At 43.9% G+C, this 26,087-nt stretch overlaps 2 protein-coding genes across 2 annotated transcripts in view; one reads left to right on the top strand and one right to left on the bottom strand.

Annotated features, from left to right (window-relative positions):
- Positions 1-6,222, top strand: part of LOC308676224 (histone-lysine N-methyltransferase KMT5C-like) — a 58,058-nt gene extending 51,836 nt beyond the window's left edge. Inside the window, exon 10 of the mRNA XM_081342027.1 lies at positions 5,937-6,222. Coding sequence (XP_081198153.1) covers positions 5,937-6,047 — 111 coding nt within the window. The 3' untranslated portion in view covers positions 6,048-6,222. The remainder of the gene's footprint in view (positions 1-5,936) is intronic.
- A 5,840-nt stretch (positions 6,223-12,062) lies between these two features.
- On the bottom strand, positions 12,063-21,490 carry LOC308676300 (immunoglobulin superfamily member 1-like; the record flags this gene model as incomplete). Its single annotated transcript, XM_081342113.1, has 5 exons — positions 12,063-12,150; positions 14,163-14,267; positions 17,583-17,873; positions 19,166-19,456; positions 21,151-21,490. The coding sequence occupies 5 exons, from the start codon at positions 21,488-21,490 to the stop codon at positions 12,119-12,121; spliced, it is 1,059 nt and encodes a 352-aa protein (XP_081198239.1). The 3' UTR covers positions 12,063-12,118.
- Between the last annotated feature and the right edge of the window lie 4,597 nt (positions 21,491-26,087).

Here is a 26,087-nt window from a genome sequence, read left to right as displayed (position 1 = left end):
GTGGCGACATTTGCAGGCTTACTCGACCCTGCTCAGTTCTCTGGATAATAACCTGTTCTCCAGCATTCCAGTGGGGCTCAGAGCTGATGAAGTGTGGCGGCTACTATACAATTTATTCAACAGCGATACCATTGGTTCCATCACCAGACTTACAACTGAGCTTTATACAACCAGACTGAGGTTTGGTGCCAGCATGCCTGAACATCTTGCAAAATTAAAGGCACTCAGGTCAGAATTGATATCCATAGACTTTCCTGTAACTGATGTGAACATGGTTGCGATCATTTTTGCTTCCCTAGACAGGAGTTGGAGCAATTTCATTGTTTCACTCGAAGCGGTCAAGAGGGAAAACATAAATCTGTCCTACCTCACAGGAAGACTGATCGAGGAGGATAGAAGGAGACGAGATGCCGGAGAATACGCCAGAGTCACCACTCAGCAAGCCAGAAAGGGGCGCCACAACTCAGAGCAAATTAATGCTCTACTTAAGTGTTTCATCTGTGGCTCTGAGGAGCACCTCAAGAAAGACTGCCCCCATCAACATCAAGCCCCTAAACGTGGTCCCAATCAAGTAAGAGGCAAGGGGCAAGGAAGGGGGTGTGGCAGGGGCAAGGGAAATTTTCTGCATACTTGTTCCCTCACCCCCACAACAAAGTCTGATAGCTCCACTGACTTATGGTTACTGGACTCTGGAGCTTCTTCTCACATTACTAATATGAGTCAAGGTTTTAAAAGGTTAAAGAAAATTAACTCATCTGTCAAGGTTGCAAATGGAGATACTGCTTGAGTTGTTGGTGAGGGGTTTGTTTCTGTACCTGGTCTTGGGAAAGTTGAAGGTGTTTTACACGCCCCCTCCATAGCCAACAACCTATTAAGCATTACCAAATTGTGTGACGATGACAAAGTGGAAGTTTTATTTCGCAAGGGGGGAGGTCATGTCACCAGGGACCAGAGGGTCATTGGAAATATTACAATCATAAACGGCTTACCATATTTTTCTCCCAAGCCACCACAGCCTGCCCCAAGGCTTTCCAAGGGCAGTGTGGGCAAGGAGCCTGAATCTCAGCAGGCACCTACAGCACCACTCAAAGCAACTAGAGCCAAGAGGGTGTCAATGGGGAAGCCGATTCACAATAAGTGCGTCCACCTCATGCACAGAAGGCTAGGACATGCAAGCTTCCCTGTAGTTAAAAAGATGGGAGAATTTGCTGAGGGAGTCCAGCTCAAGGACTGTGACGTGTTTCTGGACTGTGCCATTTGCAAGAAAACAAAGAGGAAGGCTGCTCCTATCTCAAAGGTGTCATTACGCAAGACTCAATACCCGTACCAACTAGTACATGTTGATTTGGTTGGGCCTTTTACACCATCCCTAGGAAAGAAAAAGTATTTTCTCACTGCCGTTGATGATTTTTCACGATACGGCCACGTGTATACTCTCACAGAAAAATCTGAAGCCTTTGACGCCATAAAGTCACTGTACAACTTCGTAGAGACCCAGTACAAGACCAAGATCGCACAATTGCAGAGCGATCGCGGGGCTGAGTTCATGTCTCAGAAGTTCCAGGACTGGGTAAGGCGTAAGGGCATCCGCCATTTTCTAACTGCACCATTCACCCCTTCGCAAAATGGTGTAGCTGAGAAAAGAAATGGAATCCTGCAAACCATGATGCGTAGTCTGATTGCAGACGCTAATGTCGCAGAGTCATACTGGGGAGAGGCGGTCCATTATGTCAATTACACCTTAAACCGCACCTGGAGCAGTGTTGTGAACCAGACCCCATATTTCCTGGTTCACGGTAGGAAACCAAATCTGGCACATTTGCGTGTTTTTGGTTCCTATGCATGGGTGCACATCCCCAAGCAGCTGCGGAAGAAGGGGAGATCTGTTTTCCAGAGACTAAGGTTCTTGGGCTATGCTCCTGGCTCCAAGGCCTATCGTTTCCTGGGAGAAGGGGGCAGGCCTGTGACTTCCCAATCTGCCTCTTTCGAAGAGGATTCCAATTGGACTCAGATCCACTCAAATGATCTGAGCCCATATGCCAACCGACCCAGCAAAGGCACACCGACCACGACATCACCTGAGACGACCACATACCCTGCCACCGACGAAAGTGAGGAACAAGACGAAGATGCGTCCAGTCCCATGGAGGAAGACACGCCGTCTTCACCCCCAGCGACACCTCAGAGACCCGCGGAAGAAAAGAGCGGTGAGTGGCAGAAGGTAAGGAGGTCAAAGCGGTCCAACAAAGGGGTCCCGCCAAAGAGAATTGACATTGGCCACATCGCGTCTGTCAACAGCGTTGTGGTCACCCCAAAATCCTTCTCTGACATCCAGGAGCTGCCCATCGAAGAGCAGGAGAAATGGCAGCTCGCGATGGAGAAGGAGATGCAGAGCTTAAAGAAACTCAAAGTCTTCACCCCCCAGCAACCACCAAAGGAGAGGAAAGTCATTGGCACAAGGTGGGTTTACAAGGCCAAACCACTTGCCAATGGCCTATACCTGTATAAGGCCCGTTTGGTAGCCCAGGGCTTCGCTCAGCGTTACATGGAGGACTACTCGGAGACTTACTCTCCAACCGTCCGGGCAGAGAGCGTCAAGGCCGCCCTCGTGACTGCAGCCGCTCTGGGAGAAGAAGTCTTCCAATTCGACATCCAGACGGCTTACCTCCACGCCAACTTGGACCGGCAGATCTACGTGAGGGCTCCCCCTGGCTACCAGCAAGAAGGGGGAAATACATGGTTGCTCCACAAAGGGTTATATGGTCTCAAGCAGTCAGGGAAATTATGGTATGACTGTCTTAGAAAGAGTTTAGAACGAGTTGGTTTCTCAGCATCTCATGCAGATCAATGTGTTTTCACACGCAATTCCAAAGGTACCACAGAACGGGTGTTAGTTTATGTGGACGACCTATTATATGTAGGGCCTGACAAGGAAAGGTGTGATGAATTTGCCAAGGCCCTGGAAGAAAAGTTTACTCTGAAGTCATTGGGGCGGGTTGACAAGTACTTGGGTGTGCATATTTTGGCCACTAAGGGGGGGTTCGCTCTATCTCAAAAAGAAAAGATAGAGGAATTACTGGCCAAATGCAAAATGACAGAATCTAATCCTACGCATAGCCCAATGCAAAGCGACTTTTACAACCACACCCATAAGGACGGTCCTGAGTTCACAGATAACACGCTTTACAGATCTGTGATTGGCTCCTTGCTATACATCAGCAATTGGAGCAGACCTGACATAGCTTTAGCTGTGAATCTATTGTCCAGGCACGTGGAACACCCAAAGGAATTCCACTGGACTGCTGTTATAAAAGGGTGCTTAGATACCTAAAGGGCACAGCTGATGCTCTCCTTATGCTAGAACCAGAGAAGGGGAAGACGGCCCAGCTCTCCGCTTACTCAGACGCAGACTGGGCTGGCGACACCAAAACTAGACGGAGCACTTCTGGTTTCCTCATATTGCTAAATGGCTGCCCAATACATTGGCATGTTAGGCAGCAAAAATTTATTTCTTGCTCCACGGCCGAGGCTGAATATGCCAGCCTGTCAGACACGGCCAATGATTTGACTTGGTTCAATGAGCTGATAACAAGCATCTGGGCATCTCCCCCTCTGCCCATCCAAATTCTAGAGGACAACACAGCCGCCATTGCAATCTCGGAGGCTTATGCAGTAGGATCTAGATCTCGTCATATAGACATACGCTATAAAAATGCCAGGCAGCTTACCAAAAAGGGTTTTATACATGTTGAGCACTGTAATACAGCTGACCAGATAGCTGATCTGTTTACCAAGCCTGTTCCCATTGACCGGCACAACCTTCTGTGTAAGCGTTTGTGTTTGGCCTTCTGAATGTTTTCATGCATGTCCATGACACCTGCTCACCCCTCACATACATTCACTGGTCCCTGTCATTGGCTGGCAAGAAGGGGAATTGTTAGATGATTAGTGCCAGCCATTGGCAGTTCCCCAAAAGGGTCATCAGATGGAGGCAAAGAGGCTTCTTTGCTTCCACTGATGAGCCAAGGGTCTCGGACCCGACAGCCCCATTGGTGAGAGAGTTTTATGGTCAGGGAGGGACCAAGACCCCCCATAAATACCTCTGCACGAGGGGCTGCTCTTTTGTTCTAGTTTCTAGTCTCCATTTCTCCTTCTAGTTCCAGTTCTCCTCTCCTAGCTCTTAGTCCTTCTGTTTTAGTCATGTAATGCTAGCTTGTTTTGTTTTATTTTATTTCTCTCTCACATGCAGGCATGAATGCTTTCATGCCAAGTATTTCTTTCTCTTTGATCTATCATTGAATAAAGCTAATATGATTGCATCTCTGCGTGATGCCTTTACTTGGAAGCTCCTTTAACGATTCATCGTGAGATCACCTCACAGTAATTTCTTATGAAATGTACTCAGTCTTTTGGCCGGCAACCTTTTTATCACGTATTTATGTTTTGCTTTGTTGCATTCTGTTTGCATTTTTATTTATACATCCTTGGCCACCTAATGAGAAGGAAGGATTCACTGGAGAAGTGCCTAATGCTGGGAAAGATTGAGGGCAATAGAAGAAGGGGACGACAGAGAATGAGGTGGCTGGATGGAGTCACTGAAGCAGTAGGCGTGAGCTTAAATGGACTCCAGAAGATGGTAGAGGACAGGAAGGCCTGGAGGAACATTGTCCATAGGGTCGCGATGGGTCGGACACGACTTCGCAACTAACAACAACAACAAAGAATTTATCTCATGCTTTTGGTGAATGCTTATTGTGGAGCTTAGTGGCAGAGAGACATTAGGGATACCCAGCCAATCCAGCCCAGACAGTATGAGCTAAATACTTCTACCTACTGAAGCATAAACTAACAAAATGGATTTGCATGTTAAAATAATAATAGTTTCCATCTTGAAAACGTAAGTTCAGGAAGACATGGAAGGGTGACAACTCAGTCTGACAAAGGCAGAAGTAAACGGGCAGAAATTTGAATGCAATAACAAGGGAGATGTCAACACTTCCTCCTGCCTTAAAGTGATAGGCCCTTGGTGTAGTATTTGAGTGTTTCTCAACCTTATGAGATTCCCCATGCTGGCTGGGGAATTCTGAGAGCTGAAATCCACACTTCTTCCAGTTAACAAGGTTGAGAAACACTGGCATATTGTGTTATATCAGCAGCAGAAAGAAGCATAAACACTGACGTTCACTTTGCCCATTTGCATTTTGTTTTTTGCAGTTGTCCATATTTTTCTTTTCTCATGTTTGCAGTAAACAGAGCTTATTGGTACATTTGATTTTGAATTACTGTCCACAAAAGATCTCATTTCGGTACTGGTTGGTACTTCCTTTGGGAGAGAAAGAGAAAGATCCTTCTCATTTCCTAATTACGGCAAAGAAATGTTTAAAGGAGTTGGCAAACAGTTCCTCCTTTTTACTGCTAAGTGACTGTGCTAGTGATTTTTTTTGAAGAAAAATTTAGAATCTGTGCTGTCACAAATGTATCTGATTAAGTAGACAGCCTTATCTCATGTCCTTTTGGATCCAAGACCACTCAGATTGATTATAACCTGACACCTGGCATATGGATAATATACTGTAAGTGGTTTAATAAACACCCTTCTTTGTGTCTTTCTGACAACACAACTGTAGCTCATGATTGAGGCTAGGAGCAGGGGAACATTAAAATAAGGTAAGGCGTTGTTAGCAGGAAGTAGAATGATGTCCACAGACAGAAATGAGGTTGGAGACCATGAAATAGGGTTAAATAGGATAGCTGGATTAAAGCTTTTCAGTTTTGGAATTAAATAATGGATGAAAGGACATATTGGCCAAAACTGCATTTAGACAGATGGAGGCAAGGCCCTGAAAGTTGAGAAATGTCCTACTCCCAGCCCAAATAAAATAGTTTTAATGGGAAATATTGCTGCTTCTCTAATTGGAATTTTTTTCTTGTCACAGAGGATGCTGCAGGCAAGTAAAGTCTCTTCTTTTAGATCATGGGTGGGGAACTATGGCCCTTTTATGGCCTGTGGACTTCAACTCCCAGAATTCCTGAGCCAGCACAGCTGACTTAGGAATTCTGGATGTTGAAGTCCACAAGTCATAAAGGGGCCATAATTCCCCACCTCTGTTTTAGACGATGTGGACATTTTTCAGAATGACCCTGGGATGAGATCTCACTGAACGGGAGGCTTGGAAATCTGGCCTGGACAAGAGAAATGAGATTTTCATTTTGTATTAAGGTACTGGCCTCCTCAGGATCATGATAAAGGACTCACTCTGTAGCGTGTTGTGTCTTTATTAAATTATAATCAGCCACATTTCATCAACTCTTCAAGGTCGCCAAAGATAAAACTCAACAAGATCACAGAAAACACCAATAGTATAAATATAGAAACGAATATGAATGTGGACATTACCCCATTTCTGAGAATGGAGAAGCTCCAGAAGTTCCCAAATTTCCATGTTAGTGAAGTAGTCACAGGATATTTATATTGCTTCAGTAATTTACGCTGGTGGATTTACATTTATTTATTTATTTATTTTATATACCACCCTATTCCCGAAGGACTCAGGGTGGTTTACAGGGCGAATTAAACAATACGAATAAATACAATTAAAATAGAATTAAATTAAGACTAGCCCACGATTAAAACAAATTAAAATTTAAAATTTAAAGTTAAATTAAAAACCCCTCAGTCCAGGCCAGAAAGATCAAATAACCAAGTTTTCAGGTCCCAGCGAAACAAGCGAAGGTCCGGGGCAGTCCAAAGTTCCACCGGCAGTTCATTCCATAGGGCAGGTGCGCCCACAGAGAATGCCCTCCCCCTTGGAATCACCCGCCGGCATTCCCTAACTGGCAGAACCCTAAGGAGGCCCTCCCTGTGGGAGCGCACAGGACGATGGGAGGCTGATGCTGGCAGCAGGTGCTCCCTGAGATAATCTGGACCCATGCCATTTAGGGCTTTATAGGTCATCACCAGCACCTTGAATCTCACCTGGAGGGGAACTGGAAGCCAATGCAGAAGAGGTGTTACATGAGAGTATCAGGAAATTCCCATTACTACTCGTGCAGCTGCATTCTGCACCAGCTGAAGCCTCCAAGTGGTCCTCAAGGGCAGCCCCATGTAGTCTAACCGGGAGGTCACGAGCGCATGAGTGACTGTGCGTAGGGCATCTCGGTCCAAATAGGGTCACAACTGGCACACCAGGCGAACCTGGGCAAAAGCCCCCCTGGCCACGGCTCCTATATGATCTTCCAAACTGAGCCGTGAATCCAGGAGGACGCCCAAGTTACTAGCCCTATCAGCGGGGGGGTAACACCTCACCCCCCATCGTTAACGATGGACAAAAATGGTTCACCCAAGATGCCGGTATGCACAGCCACTCAGTCTTGGCAGGATTGAGTCAAAGTCTGTTTCTCCCCATCCAAACCCAAACCGCCTCCAGGCAACGGGACATCATGACGAGGGCATCACTGGGTTGGTTCCGAGTGGAAAGAAAAAACACGGTATCATCAGCGTACTGATGATAGCCCACCCCGAAACCACGAATGATCTCACCCAGCGGCTTCATATAGATGTTGAACAGGAGGGGAGAGAGGACCGACCCCTGAGGAACTCCACAAATGAGAGGCCTCGGGGCGGATCTCTGCCCTCCCATCAACACCGACTGCGAACGGTCCAGGAGGTAGAAGGAGAACCACTGTAAAACAGTGCCCCCCACTCCCAGTCCCCTGAGACGCCGCAGTAGGATACCATGGTCGATGGTATCAAAAGCTGCTGAGAGGTCTAATAGGACTAGGACAGAGGAACAACCCCTGTCCCGAGCCCGGCAGAGATCATTCACCAGCGCAACCAATGCTGTCTCCATGCTGTACCCGGGCCTGAAGCCCGATTGGTACGGGTCAAGATAATCGGTTTCCTCCAGGAACAGAGGGAGCTGATGCACCACCACACTCTCAACAACCCAAAAAGCGAAGGTTGGAGACTGGACGATAGTTATTCAAAATCGCTGGATCCAGGGCAGTCTTCTTGAGAAGGGGTCTCACCACCGCCTCCTTCAAGGCGGCAGGGAAAACACCCTCCCTCAAAGAAGCAGATATTACTGCCTGGAACCAGCCTCGTGTCTCCTCCCGAGCTGAATAAACCAGCCAGGAGGGGCATGGGTCCAATAAACAGGTGGTAGAGCTCAGCCTCCTCATAATCCTGTCCACCTCATCGGGGGTCACAGGATCGAACTCAGTCCAGATAACACTCTCAAGACCGCTCGCTTCCTCCACGTCAGACTCTGCCCAGTCAGAGTCCAAACCGGCCCGAATCTGAGCGATTTTGTCTGCTAGATGATGACTAAACTCCTCGGCCCGCCCCTGTAAGGGCTCCTCCCTCGCCTCCTGATTAAGGAGGGAGCGAGTCACCCTAAACAGGGTGCCCGGGCAATTATCTGTGGACACGATGAGGGCAGCGAAGTAATTAGACTTCGCCGTCCTCATCGCCGCGAGATAAGACCTTATAAAGGATCTTAGTCGCAATCAGTCAGATTCAGACCGGTTGGATCTCCAACAGCTCTCTAGACCCCGTCTCCGATGCTTCATCTCCTGTAGCTCCACAGAAAACCATGGGGCCCAGCGGGATATGCGCCGGGACAGGGGTCACAAGGGTACAACACAGTCAAGCGCCTTAGTAGCAGCCCTTTCCCAGGCATCCACCAAAGCGTCGGCCGGGCTGTGAGTGAGTCAGACATGTCACAACAGCTGATGCTAGTGAATTTGTCAAGTTCAAAAAGCTAAGCAAAAGCCAATCTAGTCAGTATCTGGATGAAAGGCCAGGAGGAGGAGGTCCAGGGCTGAAGGCTGTGGACTCCAACTGAAAAGGACCTTTATTTTATGGCACTGTTTCTCAACCTTGGCAACATTAAGATGTATGGAATTCAACTCCCAGAATTCCCTAACCATGCTGCCTGGGGAATTCTGGGACATGAAGTCCATACATCTTATTGTCACCATGGTTGAGAAACATTGCTTTACATACTAAGTAATCTACTGCAGCGCCTGAGCGCCTGTTACTCGTCCCAGCTTCTGCCCACCTAGCAGTTCGAAAGCACGTAAAAATGCAAGTAGAAAAATAGGGACCACTATGGTGGGAAGGTAACAGCGTTCCGTGCGCCTTTGGCGTCTAGTCATGCCGGCCACATGACCACGGAGACGTCCTCGGACAAGCGCTGGCTCTTCGGCTTTGAAACGGAGATGAGCACCGGCCCCTAGAGTCGGAAACGACTAGCACGCATGTGCGGGGGAACCTTTACCTTTACCTTTTTAATCTACTGCAACATTAATAGTCTAGTAGACCCTTGTACCCATTTAATTTGATTTAACCCCTTTTTAGTAAAAAGAAAACTAGAAATAAAAAGGAAGAATTCCAAATCTAGGTTCAGGAAGCAAGTTTTGTAGGATTTAAGAGTTCAAAAGTTGGCATTGACTGGGCCAGCTGACAAGATCCCAGTAAGACAATTTACTTGCTCTCCAACTGCTCCTTTGAGATCTGGATTGAAAAGCCAGATAAGAACTATGAAGTTGACTTCAAGTGGGGGTTTCATGAAATACTTCTTGCAACTTTAAAGACAAACTGCCAATGGAGGTTCTTCTGAGGAGCATGTATCAACCATGTGTTGGTGGTGTAAATCCAAAGGTACTGTCTGACTTACCACATGGAGGATGTTTTTTTATGAATGTGTTAGAGCAGGGGTGTCAAACTCAATTTCATTGAGGGCCACATCAGCATTGCGGTTGCCCTTGGGGGTGGGTGTGTGTGTGGCCAGGGTGGGTGTGGCCTACTGGGTGGGCGTGGCTAGAGTGCGTATGGCCTACTGGGTGGGCATGGCCAGCTCTACATCATTCGCATCAAGGGTGCCTATGGGGACCTGGGCAGGAGTGGGACAGATCTGAGGGTCTCTGGCAGAAGGAGGGTCTCTGGGCCAGGGCCAAGGCAGTGGGGGCCGTTCCCTCACTGTTTCCAGGATGGCTTCGCGGGCCACATGAAACCACTTCGCGGGCCAGATCTGGCCCCCGGGCCTTGTGTTTGACATGTCTGTGTTAGAGAATTCAGGATTTATTCTGAATTGTACTCTTTGTCTACCTGATCTTTGTCTAGAAATTGCAAATCTTGGGCCCCTTTCTTCTGCTCTTCTTCCCACATCCACAGAACCCATGCTCTAACTTTCATCTGGTTGGGTGTAGTTAGCTAGGTAAAGGCTTTGTCTATCCTACCCGTATTTCCTGTAGATATATGCTTGTTAGTCACAAAACCTGCGTCACTAATCCTTGCTCAGATTTGGATTCCCATTCTCAGGAACACATACAGTACTTCAACAAAGCCAACAGAAGGAACCTCAAATTACTCCTGTTTCCCGCCCCCCCCTCAGTATAGTTTAAAAACCTCAGTTGTGTCTTCTGTCCCTGTGACCCTGAATTTGTCTTATCATTAAGAGAGGGGGACACAGCGCTGTCCTCCTCTCTTCCACATTACTAAAATATTCCTCTACAAGTTGCCATGGTCCTGCTACAATCCCATGGTGGGTCAACTTCCTTTCACTTTATTTTTCAAAGGCGTGTTCACATTGCTGTACCAGATTTGATCGGTTTACTGGATGAAACCCCTGAGATGAGAAAGTTGGCTGTACTTTTGGAGCGAAAACAACCTATTAGCAGTCTCAAATTATTTATCTGTCCACCCTCTTTTTGTTAACCTGTCACAAATTGCACAGGTGAGGACACAATTGTACTCACAAGAGTCAGAACAATATATCTTAATACGATCACAACGTCATATAGCCACTGCAAAGGCTGGGTTTTGGTATTGTTGGTATTATTTCCAGAACATGTTTTCCTGAATATGAAAACGTTCATGGAATTTTTTACAACCTCCTCACCTTTTTAATTATAGTAAGAATATTCAAATCAGCCTTATCCATGTCCATTCTAGAATCATTGTGACTGGCAACGGAGGATCTGTTGCAAAAGGGGATTTTCACCATCATAATGAGGTTGGTTGTTGGGGTGTAAACAATATCTACCATAGGTAAAGGTAAAGGTTCCCCCACACATGCGTGCTAGTCGTTTCTGACTCTAGGGGACGGTGCTCATCTCTGTTTCAAAGCCGAAGAGCCAGCGCTTGTCCGAGGACGTCTCCGTGGTCATGTGGCCGGCATGACTAGACGCCAAAGGTACATGGAACGCTGTTACCTTCCCACCGTAGTGGTCCCTATTTTTCTACTTGCATTTTTACGTGCTTTTGAACTGCTAGGTTGGCAGAAGCTGGGACGAGTAACAGGCGCTCACTCTGTTACGCGGCACTCGGGATTCGACCTGCCAAACTGCCAACTTTCTGATCGACAAGCTCAGCGTCCTAACCCACTGAGCCACTGCGTCCCTATATCTACCATAGGTGCAGGTTAACTTGCTTTCACAAGACATAAAATTCCTCATGGCTGCATAGAAAAGTCAGAAAAAAGGAAGCAAGATCCAATGGTTTTGATACAGTTGCCTCTAGATAGAGTTCATGTTTAAAAGCAAAAATATTTCTGTAGTGTCCTTTTTGAAAATATATTGTTTTACTAATCCGAACTTCAGAGTTTTTCCTTAGATATTCACTTCCAGCCGTGATTACAGTTATAGAGTTTTGATACTCGTAATTCCATAGCGAGTCTCTTAACATCTCCCTGTCTGATTCTTTTTGCTGTTGGCCCATCACAAGTCTTGGGGGAAAAAAATTGGACTTGAGTTACGGGATGCCAGGATTCAGTTTGCAGCATTGGTTATTATAATAATCTGCTTGTGAAGACATTTATGGGCAGGATATGTGCTCGGCTGAACCCAGCATACCTCTGAGATTGAACAATTAAAACTGTGAAAGAGGAAGAGGGATGTGAATACCCAAGATGATCTGAACATGGGTATCCGTAGTATAGCTGGGTATGCCAACATCTCAGAATGACCTTCACTTCTGAATAGGCTTCCTTATTGGGTCTCCTTAATGCTTCCTTTGGATACTGTTGCATAGGCACAGGATTCGGGGTCTGTATCATAAAGGCTTGTTGGTCTGATTTTCAATGTATTGTGGTTTATTGCAGCATAAAAAACTTCATCAGGGGTTTCCTGTATGGGAGAGTTTAAGAACTGCAGAGGAGAAAAGAAAGAAATTGAGAATGCAGTGTTTCTGTTAATGTTTCAACAGAAGCCTTTAAGTATGCTCTAAAAATGTTAAGTGCGGGCTCTCCTGAACAGCTAACTAATCCTGGGGTATCCATACTTAACCAACAGCCAGTTAGGTCTAGTGGTTAAGGCACTGGACTAGAAAGCAAGAGACTCTGAGTTCAAGTCCCATCTGACCATGAAAGCCAGTTGGGTGACCTTGGGCCAGTTACTCCCTCTCAGCCCAGACACTCTTATGTTCTTTGGTGTCCCCATATACCAAATGATATCATGTCACACGTTTTGTCACTTGTCTTCATGTTCTTCCAATAGAAACCTAAGGCTGGCTTGGCTATTCAAAGTAGACAACAATTTAAAATATTATGAATCAACGATATTCATTCAATGTTCATTGAGAGCCTGTTTGGTGTGGTAGTTGGGATGCTGGTGTATATATGCATGTATGTATGTATATGTCTCTCTCTCTCTGTGTGTGAGTGTGTGTGTATATGTGTAATTATACACACACACACACACACACACACACAATTTCTTTCAAGAGCCTTATTGATGGCTAATTTTCTCAAAATGCTATATGCAGAAGTCTTGATCACATGGTTTCTTCCAGTTATCATCCTAATTATATAATCTGGAGTTATACAGGAACTCATTATGATTTCATCTTACAAAGGAGAAAGTGTAGAAAGCAGAAGTGGCCACACGCTTTGTTCTGCGTTAGCAAATTTAATTGCACATTCTCATCACTAGGCAGAATTTTACCCCCCAAAATAATGAATGTTTGGAAACATCATTTAAAAAAAAAACAAAAAAACTTCCAGGGTTGAGCTCATTAGAACTTTTGCAGATTAGTCATGTACCTTGAGGTGACTTGGATATTGAAAACCATTATTTGGTGATGTGTTGGAGAAGCAGATTTGGAAATTAAGTATGTCTTTCAGTAGCCATTTTTGGCCCTGTGATTGATTAAATGCCATCAACTCTTAGTCAGCACATTAATAGACCTTTTCCAGGATCTGTCCCTAACTTGACCCTTCAGATCCGCCCCCCCTATGGTGCACCATCACTGTTGCAGTTCATCCAAAGTGCTGATAGAGATCATTTTCTCTTTTCTTCCACTTTTCCCAGGACTTCTCAGTAAAGTTGTTTTTTTGCATAATATGTTCCAAACATGACAGTTTGAACATGATTATTTTCTGATTTAAGGCTCTGGATTGAATACTACTACTACTACTACTACTACTACTACTACTACTACTACTACTAATAATAATAATAATAATAATGGACCTTGGAGGTCATCTAGTCCAACCCCCTGCTCAGACAGGAAACCCTATACCATTTCGGACAAATGCCTGTCCAGTCTCTTCTTAAAAACCTCCAGTGTTGGGGCATTCACAGCTTCTGGAGGCAGGTTGTTCCACTGGTTAGTTGTTCTAACTGTCAGGAAGTTTCTCCTTAGTTCTAGGTTGCTTCTCTCCTTCATTAGTTTCCATCCGTTGCTTCTTGTCCTGCTTTCAGGTGCTTTGGAGAATAGCTTGGCTCCCTCTTCTTTGTGGCAGCCCCTGAGATATTGGAACACTGCTATCATGTCACCCCTCACCCTTCTCTTCGTTAAACTACACATACCCAATTCCAGCAGCCGTTCCTTATATATTTTAGCCTCCAGTTCCCTGATCATCTTTGTTGCTCTTCTCTGTACTCTTTCTAGAGTCTCGACATCTTTTTTACATCGTGGCGACCGAAACTGGATTCAGTATTCCAAGTGTGGCCTTACCAAGCTCATTTCAAACCTGAGCTACAAACAGTGCTTTTTTTGTAAAAGAAAAAGGTGCCAGAACTCACACATGTCATACAACCCGCCTTGCCTACCCTACAATGTTCCATCCAAAAAAGGTGCCGGAACTCCGTTCTGAACGTTCTATGAGAAAAAAAGCCCTGGCTACAAATATTCTCCTCTACCAACCCATATTGCTTACCTTTTCTTCTTTTTCTGTATAAAATGAGGATTAGTACCAGCAGGAGGACAGCCAGAAGGAAAAGGAATACAGCAATACTTGTCCATAGAGTTATTAAGGATGCAGCTGTAAAGCCACAGACATCTTGATTAGAAGGCTAATAATGCTATCTAAGAAATGCATAGTTGTCAATGAATGACTACCTATTGTGATCTTTTCACCAGTCCAGTCCACCCATTTGTTCATCTTCTCAACTTCTTAACAGCCCCTTAAAGATTCCAGGCAAATAGCGAGGAAAACAATGGTGGCCTTTTCCAGTTTATTCAGTTTATTTATATCCTGCTTTTATTTTGTACAATTCAAGGCAGAGTACACTGTTAAATAACGGGTTCTTTGGTGCCAGAATGACGACGCGAAGCTGAGTACAGGATAACTCATTGTTTATTCTATGCTGGAACTGTACTGAGGCTAGAGGCTGCAACCAGCTGCAATATATAGTCTAGCCCCTAGGTGGCAGCCAATCGGTTTGAATCAACCATTGCCGCCTGGGGATAACCAATTGCAGCACAGGAGACTGGTAGTCTGGGTTGCTGGAGAGCCATTAGCTGCTCCAGCAACCCACATGGTGTATCACAAGAGCCCAGTACATAACATACACATTGCTCCTTCTTCCCATTTTCCCATAAGAACAATCCCAAGAAGTGGGTTGGGTTAAGACAGATGGACTGGCCCAAAGTTACCTAGTTGGCTTCTGTAGCTAAAGAACTAGAACTCATAACCAGTTTAGCTTCTAATCCACCATCTTAACCACTGCAACAAAATAACATTTGAACTTCTCCTCCACTCATCAGCTCATTACCATCAATCATCTACTGGGAAGAATACTAGAACGGCCTGTTGGTTTTGAAATCCATTTTATTCTACTTTACAAACAATGCAACTTTTAACAATTTATGCAAGTTGCACAGCTGTGTTTTTCTTGATGTGGGGTTGAATTGTGGAGTCCTAGGTGCTCTCTGAGCTTGGTTGTTTGATTCAAGATAAGGATTATGAATTCTCTTCTCTTCTCTTCTCTTCTCTTCTCTTCTCTTCTCTTCTCTTCTCTTCTCTTCTCTTCTCTTCTATTCTATTCTATTCTATTCTATTCTATTCTATTCTATTCTATTCTATTCCAGAACACATCATTTCCATCAGCCAACACTGAGATAAGCAGGGATTAACCCCAGACAAACAATCAAGCAAAGCAGAAAACAATACCCTAATAAAAAAAACTATTAACAAGAAAACCACACACCCACCAAAATAGGCAGGGCAAGCTACTGAAGCAATCATTACACTCACTCACACTGATGATGTTACCTATAGAAGTTGGGTTATTTATTTAGCATATGGCTGGTCACACACAGAATTAAAAGCACTTCATATTTACAAGTTAGAACAGTTAAAACATTTTTTTTAAAAAAGAAGCAATTATAAAACCTAAGAGGAAAACAGAAATAACATTTCAGAGTTTAATGTTGAGTTTGGAGATCCAGTCAGTAGCTGCCGTTGTTACGCAGAGGAAGTCCTTAAAATCTCCTGGGTATCTTCTATTAGTGCATTCCCTCACTATATGTTGGATAGTCTGTCAGGGAGCCCCGCAATCACATTGTTCTGAAGGTGTCTTTCCCCATTTATACAGAGAATTGGCACACACCCCACGAGTCGTTCTAATTCTATTGTATGTCACCCATATCTGTCGGGGTAGATTAAATCCTGGAGGTATACTATTAGGATTAATATGCTCAGAAATATCTTGGGAGGTATAGCTACTCCATGCTTCCATCCACTTTTGTATAGTGCTCTGATGTTCGGCCAGCAGCTTAAGCGCTTTGAGGAGTGGTGGATTTCTTGACTTTAATCGACATCTTAAGAGATCAGAGGTATAGGCATGAATGGGTAGAGAGGAGTTTAGTAGGATCTTACTATACTCCCAAATGAGAGCTTCTTGTCGTCGTAAGTGCGGGGGAAGTATGTGACTAAGAACTGGTAGCCAGTGAATAGGTGTAGATTTTATGCACCCAGTAATTAATCTCATCGTATGGTTGAGTTGAAGTTGGGTAATGTGACATCTAAACAACCAGCCTCAGAGAAGGGCTCCGAGGATTCCATTTATTTTTTTTAATTTATTTTAATTCCATTTATATCCCGCCCTTCTCCGAAGACTCAGGGCGGCTTACAAGCTTAGCAGTAGCCTTCATTCTATGTATATGCCTGCTTATTAGGGCTTTCACACACACCCCAAGCGGCATTATTACAAAGTCAGCTTAATTGCCCCCAACAATCTGGGTCCTCATTTTATCTACCTCGGAAGGATGGAAGGCTGAGTCAACCTTGAGCCTGGTGGGATGCGAACCTGCACTAATTGCAGGCAGCTGGTGTTACTTAAGGAGGCATTAGCCCACTGCTCCACCAAGGCTCTTGTATGTTTCTTTCTGCATTATTTTTCAACTAGATAGACTTTTTCTGCTCTTGGCACTCTTTCATGACTGGAGGTCCATCTGAAGCTGGTCATGTGATCAACTTCAGGGGTCAGGTAGAGCCTGCATCTAAAGCTACTGCAGGTCCTACTGTGACCAAATCCCTTCTCCTTCGCCCTCCCTGCAAAAGGGAATTCACACCTCCACCTCTACCACATTTTCTTGAAAGCATTTTCTTGTCATTGGTAAAATAATTTGAGCAGGTGCTGTCAAGTGATGACTCCTCCTCCTCCTCCAACACTACCACCACCACCAACACCATAATTATTATTATGATCATTAACTAAACCTTCTCATTTTAGGTTCACCCAAGCAATCATTGCAAGCGGCTCACTATTTCATTAATAGCCTATCATACGTACAATTTTTATGATCTGTTATAATCTGGTGATGGAATAACTCAGCAATGCAGATAAGCCTCTGGTCTTTGTCTACTCCAGGGGTAGGCAACCTCGGCTCTTTTATGACTCATGGACTTCAACTCCCAGAATTCCTGAGTCAGCTGACTCAGGAATTCTGGGAGTTGAAGTCCATGAGTCATAAAAGAGCCGAGGTTGCCTACCCCTGGTCTACTCTCTCATCTGCGTTTCTAGCTCTTTTTCAGTCTCTTATGTTTATTAATTTAAATTCCATTAGCCTACTAAAAAAGTGGAAAGTCTAGCTGTCAGCCTATATGTCAATATTTCTGTCTCTCGACCTTTACTTGATGGTACCCACAAAACATTTTAAAACTCCCAAGCTAGACCCAGGCCCACCCACTCCTGCTCATGTTCAGATGTGTGTGACCTCCACGTTGTGTAGACAGTGTGTCCGATATCCATTGCTAAGAGATCTGTTCAAGGTCTTCCAGAAATCCAGTCTTTCTCTGATTCACTGACAGGGCAAATGGGGGAAAATGAAAGATGCTATGTTGACATCCTACCTTTCCAAGGCGTCTCCAGTGGGTCACTTGGCACTGACCAGACAAAGGGGCTGCTTTTGTGGTGGTACTGGCAGGTATAATTTTGTGCCTCTTCCGACTTCATCCAGTGAACAGAAAAATTCACCGCCTTTCCCCCCAGCTCTGCAGCCTTGTAATCTATCTGCTGCCTTGATTTCAGAAGAGCAAAAATCAGATCTGGTTCTGTCCCCTCACACCGTATGGAGATGTTTGCTTCCAGGGCATCTTGTTCTGCATTTATAATCTGGATGGAAGGCTTGGTCAGGCTGGGATCTAGGAGGGGGAAAGATTCAGTGGAACCTCAGACACCCTTGTAGATCAGTATCTCCAGTTTCATTCAACCACAAATAACATCCCTCCCTTTTCAGTCTTTTGGCAATGAAAGGATCCTCTTCTCCATTCTCACATACATATTTTCCCCCAAACATTGATAAGAAAGCCAATTTCTTTCTTTCCCACTCAGTTATTCTATCCAGGTGACCAAATATGCCTTATATTACATTCTGTGTCTTCAAAGTGATATGCTATACAATTTAGCTTATAGAGAAGAATGGCATCTGTAAAAGCAAGATGTTAAAATAAAGCTATAAATGCTCACTGCATCCTCTTCTATCAGACAATCAAAGTAGGGTTAAGGCTGGAGGAGGAGTGGGCAATTAATTTTCCCAGAGGGCCATGCGAGAAGCTAGGACTGTTGTGGAGGGCTGAACCAATAGGGCTGTGAAGGTGTACAGGCACGCACGCACGAACATATAAACTCACTATTTATGACTCTGTGATATTACAACCTTTCCTGGACCAACAATCCCTACTCACGGTCAGTCATGCCCTAGTCACCTCCCGTCTTGACTATTGCAACACGCTGCACATGGGGCTGCCCTTGAAAAGCATCTGGAAGCTCCAGTTGGTGCAAAATGCAGCGTCCCACATGGTTTTGTGCAGACCTCGGTGTGCACATGTATTATTACCTCTCCTGTGGGAGCTGCATTGATTGCCGATTTGCTTCCGGGTGCAATTCAAAGTGTTGGTTGTCTCCCTTAAAGCCCTTCATGGCTTGGGATCAAGTTATCTGAGGGATAACTTGATCCCTCAGATAACTCTTGCCAGTCACATCTACCTGTTGCTGGATGACTGAGAATCTCCATAGACACTTAGCAGACTAGTCTTCATACTAGTCTTCCCGTAGTAGAAGTGATGGACACATGCACATATTACACTGGTGTTGCATCAGACCAGCCCCAGCCCTTTTTCTTTCGACTCTACACAGGCTGCTTTTCAGACCTATGACAAATGACATCGGTGGCAATTTTTTCTCATTCTCATTTTTCTTTCTTTCTTTCTTTCTTTCTTTCTTTCTTTCTTTCTTTCTTTCTTTCTTTCTTTCTTTCTTTCTTTCTTTCTTTCTTTCTTCTTTCTTTCTTTTTAACTTTGCTCATTACAGCATCTCATCCTCTGGTTGCCTCAAATGGTTCAGGATAAATGGTCCCCAATTTTACTCATGGCTCTTATTCAGGGAATTGGGGTTTGGCAGATAGCCGGGACTGTGGGGAGAGCAAATTCCTTACCTCTTACTTGCAGCTGCAGAGGATCACTTAACTTTGAATACATAAAGGGATTTTTTTTAAGCTGATAGCAACAACTGTAGTTCCCAATGTCTTCCAATCTGACTCCTGAGATGGAAAACTCAGCCAAGGAACTGTTTGGTTTTGTCCTTTGGGACGTTACGAAGACTGTTGACTTATAGAGGGAATAGTTCAGGTCGTCTTCTGGCCCCTGGAAGTAGATCTGGACATTTGTACCAAGCCTTTGCTGTCCCTTGGGTTCCAGGTAAATGGAAGGCTCGTGGACCGTGGGATCTGAAGGCAAGAAAACATCAGATAAAGAGCAAAACCATTAGAAGCACCAAACGACAAGCCTTAAAAATGGCAAGGACCTACAATTTCCCCCTCTTTTAGATTTATGCAAAATCACTAGTAAAGGTAAAGGTTCCCCCGCACATGCGTGCTAGACATTTCCAACTCTAGGGGCTGGTGCTCATCTCCGTTTCAAAGCCGAAGAGCCAGCGCTTGTCTGAGGACGTCTCCGTGGTCATGTGGCCGGCATGACTAGACGCCAAAGGCGCACGGAATGCTGTTACCTTCCCACTGTAGCGGTCCCTATTTTTCTATTTGCATTTTTACGTGCTTTTGAACTGCTAGGTTGGCAGAAGCTGGGACGAGTAACAGGCGCTCACTCTGTTACGCGGCATTCGGGATTTGACCCGCCAAACTGCCGACCTTCTGATCGACAAGCTCAGTGTCCTAACCCACTGAGCCACCGCGTCCATTCTGCAAAAATCACTAGTAAGACTCATATAGCCGGGGAGGAATTTGCTGGATAGGAAAATAAAAGCAGAGAAATAAGGAACACAAAACAAACAGCTTTCCTGAATTTAGAAAAGGCTTCAAGTTCATTGTTAACCTGAAAATAATTTTGGATTTCCTCTGAAATTTTATCTTTAACCTAAGCATTCCATAACAAACTCATCAACTCCAGCTAGACATAATTTCTCAGACTTTCACTCAACCCACTCGCTCTTTCTAAGCTTTGTTTTGCCTTATGTTCATTCTCTCTATATGACCAAACCACCTATTTCTTTCATAATGGTTTCTCAATTATGCAATCCACATCTTTTCAGCATTCATTCATGCATGCATGCAATGTATCTTGGGCCAATCGCCGGGAGCCTGTGAGTTCTAGTCCCTCCTTGGGCCTAAAACCAGCAGGGTATCTTGGGCCAATCACAAGGAGCCTAGGAATTCTAGTCCCTCATTAGGCATGAAACCAACAGGGTATCTTGGGCCAATCACCAGGAGACTATGAGTTCTAGTCCCTCAGGTGTGAAACCAAAAGGGTATTTTAGGCCAATCACAAGGAACCTGGGAATTCTAGTCCCTCCTTCAGCATGAAACCAAAAGGAGATCTTGGGCCAGTCACCGGGAGACTGTGTGTCTTAGTCCCTCCTTGGGCATAAAACTAACAGGGGATCTTGGGCCAATCACTCACTCTCAACCCCAGGAAGAAGGCAATGGTAAATCACTTCTAAAAATCTTGTCACAAAAATTGCAGGAACTAGTCTAAGCAGTCATCAGGAGTCACAAACTTACTCGAGGGCCTTCATTCTACAGCATGAACTGTTGCCATACAACACAGGGGAAGATCACACTACGATTATTACATTTGTATATTCTTAGATGTTCAAGTGAATAATAAAACATTAACTGAATTGCAGATGCATGAAGAGATGGAGGAAAAAGAAAATTCAAGTGCTATATGGCCAGCCATTTATCTGAAATGGTATAGGGTTTCTTGCCTGAGCAGGGGGTTGGACTAGATGACCACCAAGATCCCTTCCATCATCATCATCATCATCATCATCATCATCATCATCATCATCATCATTATTATTATTGTTGTTGTTGTAGATTATTTGTATTCTAAGTACAGAAAATGCAAAACACTGAACTCTCTTTTGTGAAACAGTTATGAAGAATAGGAATCCACTTCTTACCTGTTATATTGATAAATATTTTATTACTGAACTTTGAGTATCTGTTGTAAGTTTGGTAGTAGAATCGATAGTCACAAAAATAGATCCCTCCGTTTGATTCTTGGGCATTGAAAATAAGGAGTCTAGCCTCTTGGTTCCGCACAGATTGGGTTTCTAGTAGTCCTAAAGCCCCTTTTTTGAAGAAGTTAAATTGTACAACTCGGTGATCTTCCTGTTTGCACTGGATGGTGACTTCTTTTCCTAGCTCAACCAGGCCACTGGGGATCACTGAAATAGAGGGGCTGGGGTAGTATTGTGCTGAATAAGGGGGGAAAAAGATGAGATTGTAATATTGCAACATTTGCAACAGCCTGAGTCTTTAAAGTGGCAGATATTCGCATTTCAAGAGGAAACAAACAACCATGGTTAGGCTAAAGCCCACCTGGGGAGGGAGGCAAAGGATCAAGGTAACAACTGTGACCATCAGCTGATCTAAATTTGTCCCCTTTTTACCTGTACCAATGAAAAGGTTGTAGCTCGGGGTTGAAATGAGGGGTCCTTGGTGCTCTCTGAGTTTGCTTGTTTTCCTGTAGACGTTTCTTTACCCTAACTAGGTAACATCATCAGTGCTAGTAAGGAGTTGCTGTTTGCTCTCAGTTTATATTTGGTGTCTTGCCTGTCTGTGTGGATGGGGGTAGTCTTAGGGATTCCTTGGTTGGGCTGTTTACTAATGGCTCTTAGACTAATGGCAGTTTCTTGACTGGGGTATTGCTTACTTGATTGTTAGTCTGAAGGTGGGCTTGGAGTTAATCTATGCTGATCTGAGTGCTGATTACTGGTGGAGAGATGCTGGAGTCCTTTTTCTCTTTTGGGCTGGTTGATTGTCTCTTTTGCACAGTCTATAGATGTTGTCAATGCCCACGTGTCTATTGATGGCTGATTCGTCAGAGTGCCAGGCTTCCAGGAATTCCCTGACAGTTTTGGACTTGGCCTCGTCTAGGATTGTCACATTTTCCCAATTGAAACTGTGGTTAAGTCTGTCCGTATGTTTAATTTAATTTAATTTTAATTTAATAATTTGCTTTCTATACCGCCCTTCTCCTGAAGGACTCAGGGCGGTGAACAGGGCAATACACAATAAAAATTGAATACAAAAATTAAAAAGCCATTAAACATCATGCCCATAAATCAATACATATTAAAGTTAAAACTAGTTTTAAAAACCCAACCCCATCCCGTCAGAACTTAAAGAATTTTCATCATACATCAAGAATATCTCAGAAACTGCAAATAGACTACTACAACCACATGGAATCAGCACGGCACACAAGCCAACTAAAGCCCTTCAAAACATCCTAAGCAAACCAAAAGACCCAGAGACTCCAGAAGCCAAAAAACAGGAGTCGTCCACAACATACCAAGTAAGAACTGCAACAACCACTATGGAGGACAAACAGGCAGAAGACTGGCAGAACGCATCCATGAACACCAACTGGCAGCCAAAAGGCATGAGGAAAAGTCTTTAATTTCACAACATATAGACAGATTTAACATCTATAGTCTAGGTAAGAAACAATCAGCCAGCCCCAAAGAGAAGAAGACTCCAAAGAGCCAACAATAAACAGCCCAACCAAAGAATCCCTAAGACCTCCCCCACCCTTACAGACAGGCATAAACCGACAGCAAACAGCGCTCCTTACTAGCCCTGATGACATTACCTAGTTAGGGTCATGAAACGTCTGCAAGAAAACAAGCAAGCTCAGAGAGCACCAAGGACCCTTTTTTTTTTACCAGTGTTAGGCATGAGATGAATGTAGAAATATTGTCACAGCCGCCAAGTTGCCTTAATGATCCCACCCTGGAGACTGCAATTCCTTCAGAAGACTTTGATCAGGCAAGGGTTAAATTAGCACCTTCTCAATTTTTTACATTTTTTAAAAACTCACTTTTTTGCTCTCAGTGATGGAATGGATGGTGATCAAGAAACGAAGCCTGATTAGGGATCACTTGCCCAGTGATTCCCTCCTTCCTGGGCAGAAGAAGGGACAAAAACAGGACCACGACCACTTCCTAGCATAGTTCTTGGTGTCTTGGAGCTTATCTCATCTTAGATAATGCCGCCCCTCTTGCCTTTAACCGTGGCAAAATCCTTCCTCAACCATGGCCTATTTGGCCTATTTGTCTCCAGGATACTGACTTCAGCTCATCCCCAGCGGGTGAAAGCTACAAGACCCCTGTTGCACTGGTAAATTGATGGTTTCCCCCTCATTCTGATCCCAGCCATGGGCAGCCTCTAAAGACATAAAGTCAGTTTGGCTTTGCTTGCTTTTATTTTATTTCTTAAACAAATTTACACAGCCACCCAACTTACACAGAGGTGTCTCTGGGCAGCTTACAAAATGTAATCACCCGCTACCATTGGAGGACGTCACGTGACAGGGAGCAAAGAGCAGTAGGGTAGATTAGACACCAGCAATAGGATAGCCAATTCATGCCAGTATAATTTCCTGCTGGCGTAAAGACAGGTGGAGAGATCTAAACTGTCATACGTTCCCTTAAACTTTCAGGGACAAACAAATCCATGCAAATTTGTGTTTTCTTTTCTCACTTTGTGGGGACTGAGGCAGGGGAGGGGCCAATATAGCAGCAGCCACCTTGAGAAAGCTTCTTAATTTATCAGTTGACACTCATGGCTAAGTTGGGTGCTAAAAGGTAGTGGGGCTTACACAGATGATGTTACTTAGTTTGGCAACGAAGCATCTGCAAGAAACCCACCAAGCTCAGAGAGTGCCAAAGACCTCATAGTTTAACCTTGAGCTATAAGTATTTATTTTTTCTATTAATAATACTATTTTCCTTTAATTGTATGGAAAACATGACTTTGATAGCAACAAAGATGATCAGGGGACTGGAGGCTAAAACGTATAAGGAACGGTTGCTGGAATTGGGTATGTCTAGTTTAATGAAAAGAAGGACGAGTGGGGGTGGGGACATGATAGCAGTCTTCCATTATCTCAGGGGCTGCCACAAAGAAGAGGTAGTCAAGCTATTCTCCAAAGCGCCCAAAGGCAGGACAAGAAGCAACAGGAGAGAAGCTATCTAGAACTAAGGAGAAATTTCCTGACTGTTAGACCAATTAACCTGTGGAACAACCTGCCTCCAGAAGCGGTGAATGCTCCAACACTGGAAGTTTTTAAGAAGAGACTGGACAGCCATTTGTCTGAAATGGTATAGGTTTTCCTGCCTGAGCAGAGGGTTGGACTAGATGACCTCCAAGGTCCCTTCCAACTTTATTATTATTATTATTATTATTATTATTATTATTATTATTATTATTATTATTATTATTATTAATGGATTATAGTTCAGGGGAGGATATTAGCTGATAAACAGCAGGCCCTCAGCCTGCTCCAGTTTGGAATGATCTCTTGAGACCTTGGCAGGAATCAGCCTTGGGGAGAAAATGGCATTTTCCATCCCTCCTGCATTTTGGAGAATGCAGACTTTGGTTTCCCTTTTTTACATCTAGGAAAAATAAAGGAAGTCCTTGACTTCCCATCACAACAGAGCCCAAAATTTCTGTTGCTAAGTGAGGCATTTGTTAAGTGAGTTTTGCCCCATTTTCAGATCTTTCTTTCCAAGTTGTTAACTGAATCACTGCAGTTGTTCAGTTAGTACCATGGTTGTTAAGTGAATCTGACTTCCCCATTGACTTTGCTTGTCCGAAGTTTGCAAAAGGGGATCTCATGACCCCGGGACGCTGCAACCATCATAAATATGAGTCAGTTGCCAAGCGTCTGAATTTTGATCACATGATCATGGGGATACTGCAACAGTCATAAGTGTTAAAAATGGTCATGTCCAGGGCTTTTTTTCTCATAGAACGCTCAGAATGGCGTTCCGGCACCTTTTTTTTTTGCAAAAAAAAAAAAAAACTCCCTCTATTGACTTTAGGAGTAGGCAATCTTGGCTTTTTTTATGACTCGTGGACTTCAACTCCCAGAAATCTTGAGCCTGCCAGGCTGAGGGGAAAGAGAGGTTTCCAAGCTGAGCCATGCTGGCTCAGGAATTCTGGGAGTTGAAGTCCTTGAGTCATTAAAGAGCCAAGGTTGCCTACCCTGCACTAGAGGAGGACATTAAAATTATTTACAAGGTTACTTCTTTAGGAACTAAACTTTTAGAATCTAAAACAGCTAATTCAAAAAAGTCAACAGGAAAGAACCTCACATTTTTCATCTGCTTCTGTCTTTTGGAAGGTAAAATTAGATAACAAAATAATCTATTTTCTGTTAACATCTCTGCAATGAAATCAATAAAGGTAACAGGAAAGAAATGAGAAACATTTTTCTCAATGTAATATGTCTAATTTAGCTGATTCTAGAAAAAATAGTATCTTTTGTACACTCTTAAAAACTATTTTGAATCTATAACCATCTATTACAACTAAACCACTTTAAATTAAACAATTCTTAAGAATGAAATATTCTTAATTTGGACTTTACTTTTACTGTTTGGACTGTTGTGTGTTTTGAAAAATAGATTATTTAGAACCTAGTTATGTTGCACTTCAGTCTTTAAATAATTAACCTAGTTTATACATAACAATATATGATGTTTTCCATGGTGAGCTTAACATCAATATCAACATTTATTTAAAAGGCTAAAATAATTTCTGGTGGTATTATCTGTACATTAAAATTTTCTTTAGTCACAATGCCCTTTTAAAAATATGAAACATACAAAGAAACAAAAATAAGTCCAAAATATCTGTATTACATCCAGAAATGCCACCTTTGCAACCAATATTTCTCATCCATAACTATGGCACCCTAAGGATACCTGCATACATGCAAATGCTTCTCTGGGATCAGTAACGCAGCAAGGATTGCTTTTTCCTTCCAGTAACAGATTGCTGGGAAATACCAAACATGGCTTTGAGAATTCCAATGTTTGTTACA

Source organism: Vipera berus (genome assembly GCF_964194415.1).
Source record: "Vipera berus genome assembly, chromosome: W".
Lineage (NCBI taxonomy): Eukaryota > Metazoa > Chordata > Lepidosauria > Squamata > Viperidae > Vipera > Vipera berus.
This window is presented reverse-complemented; position numbering and strand designations above follow the sequence as displayed.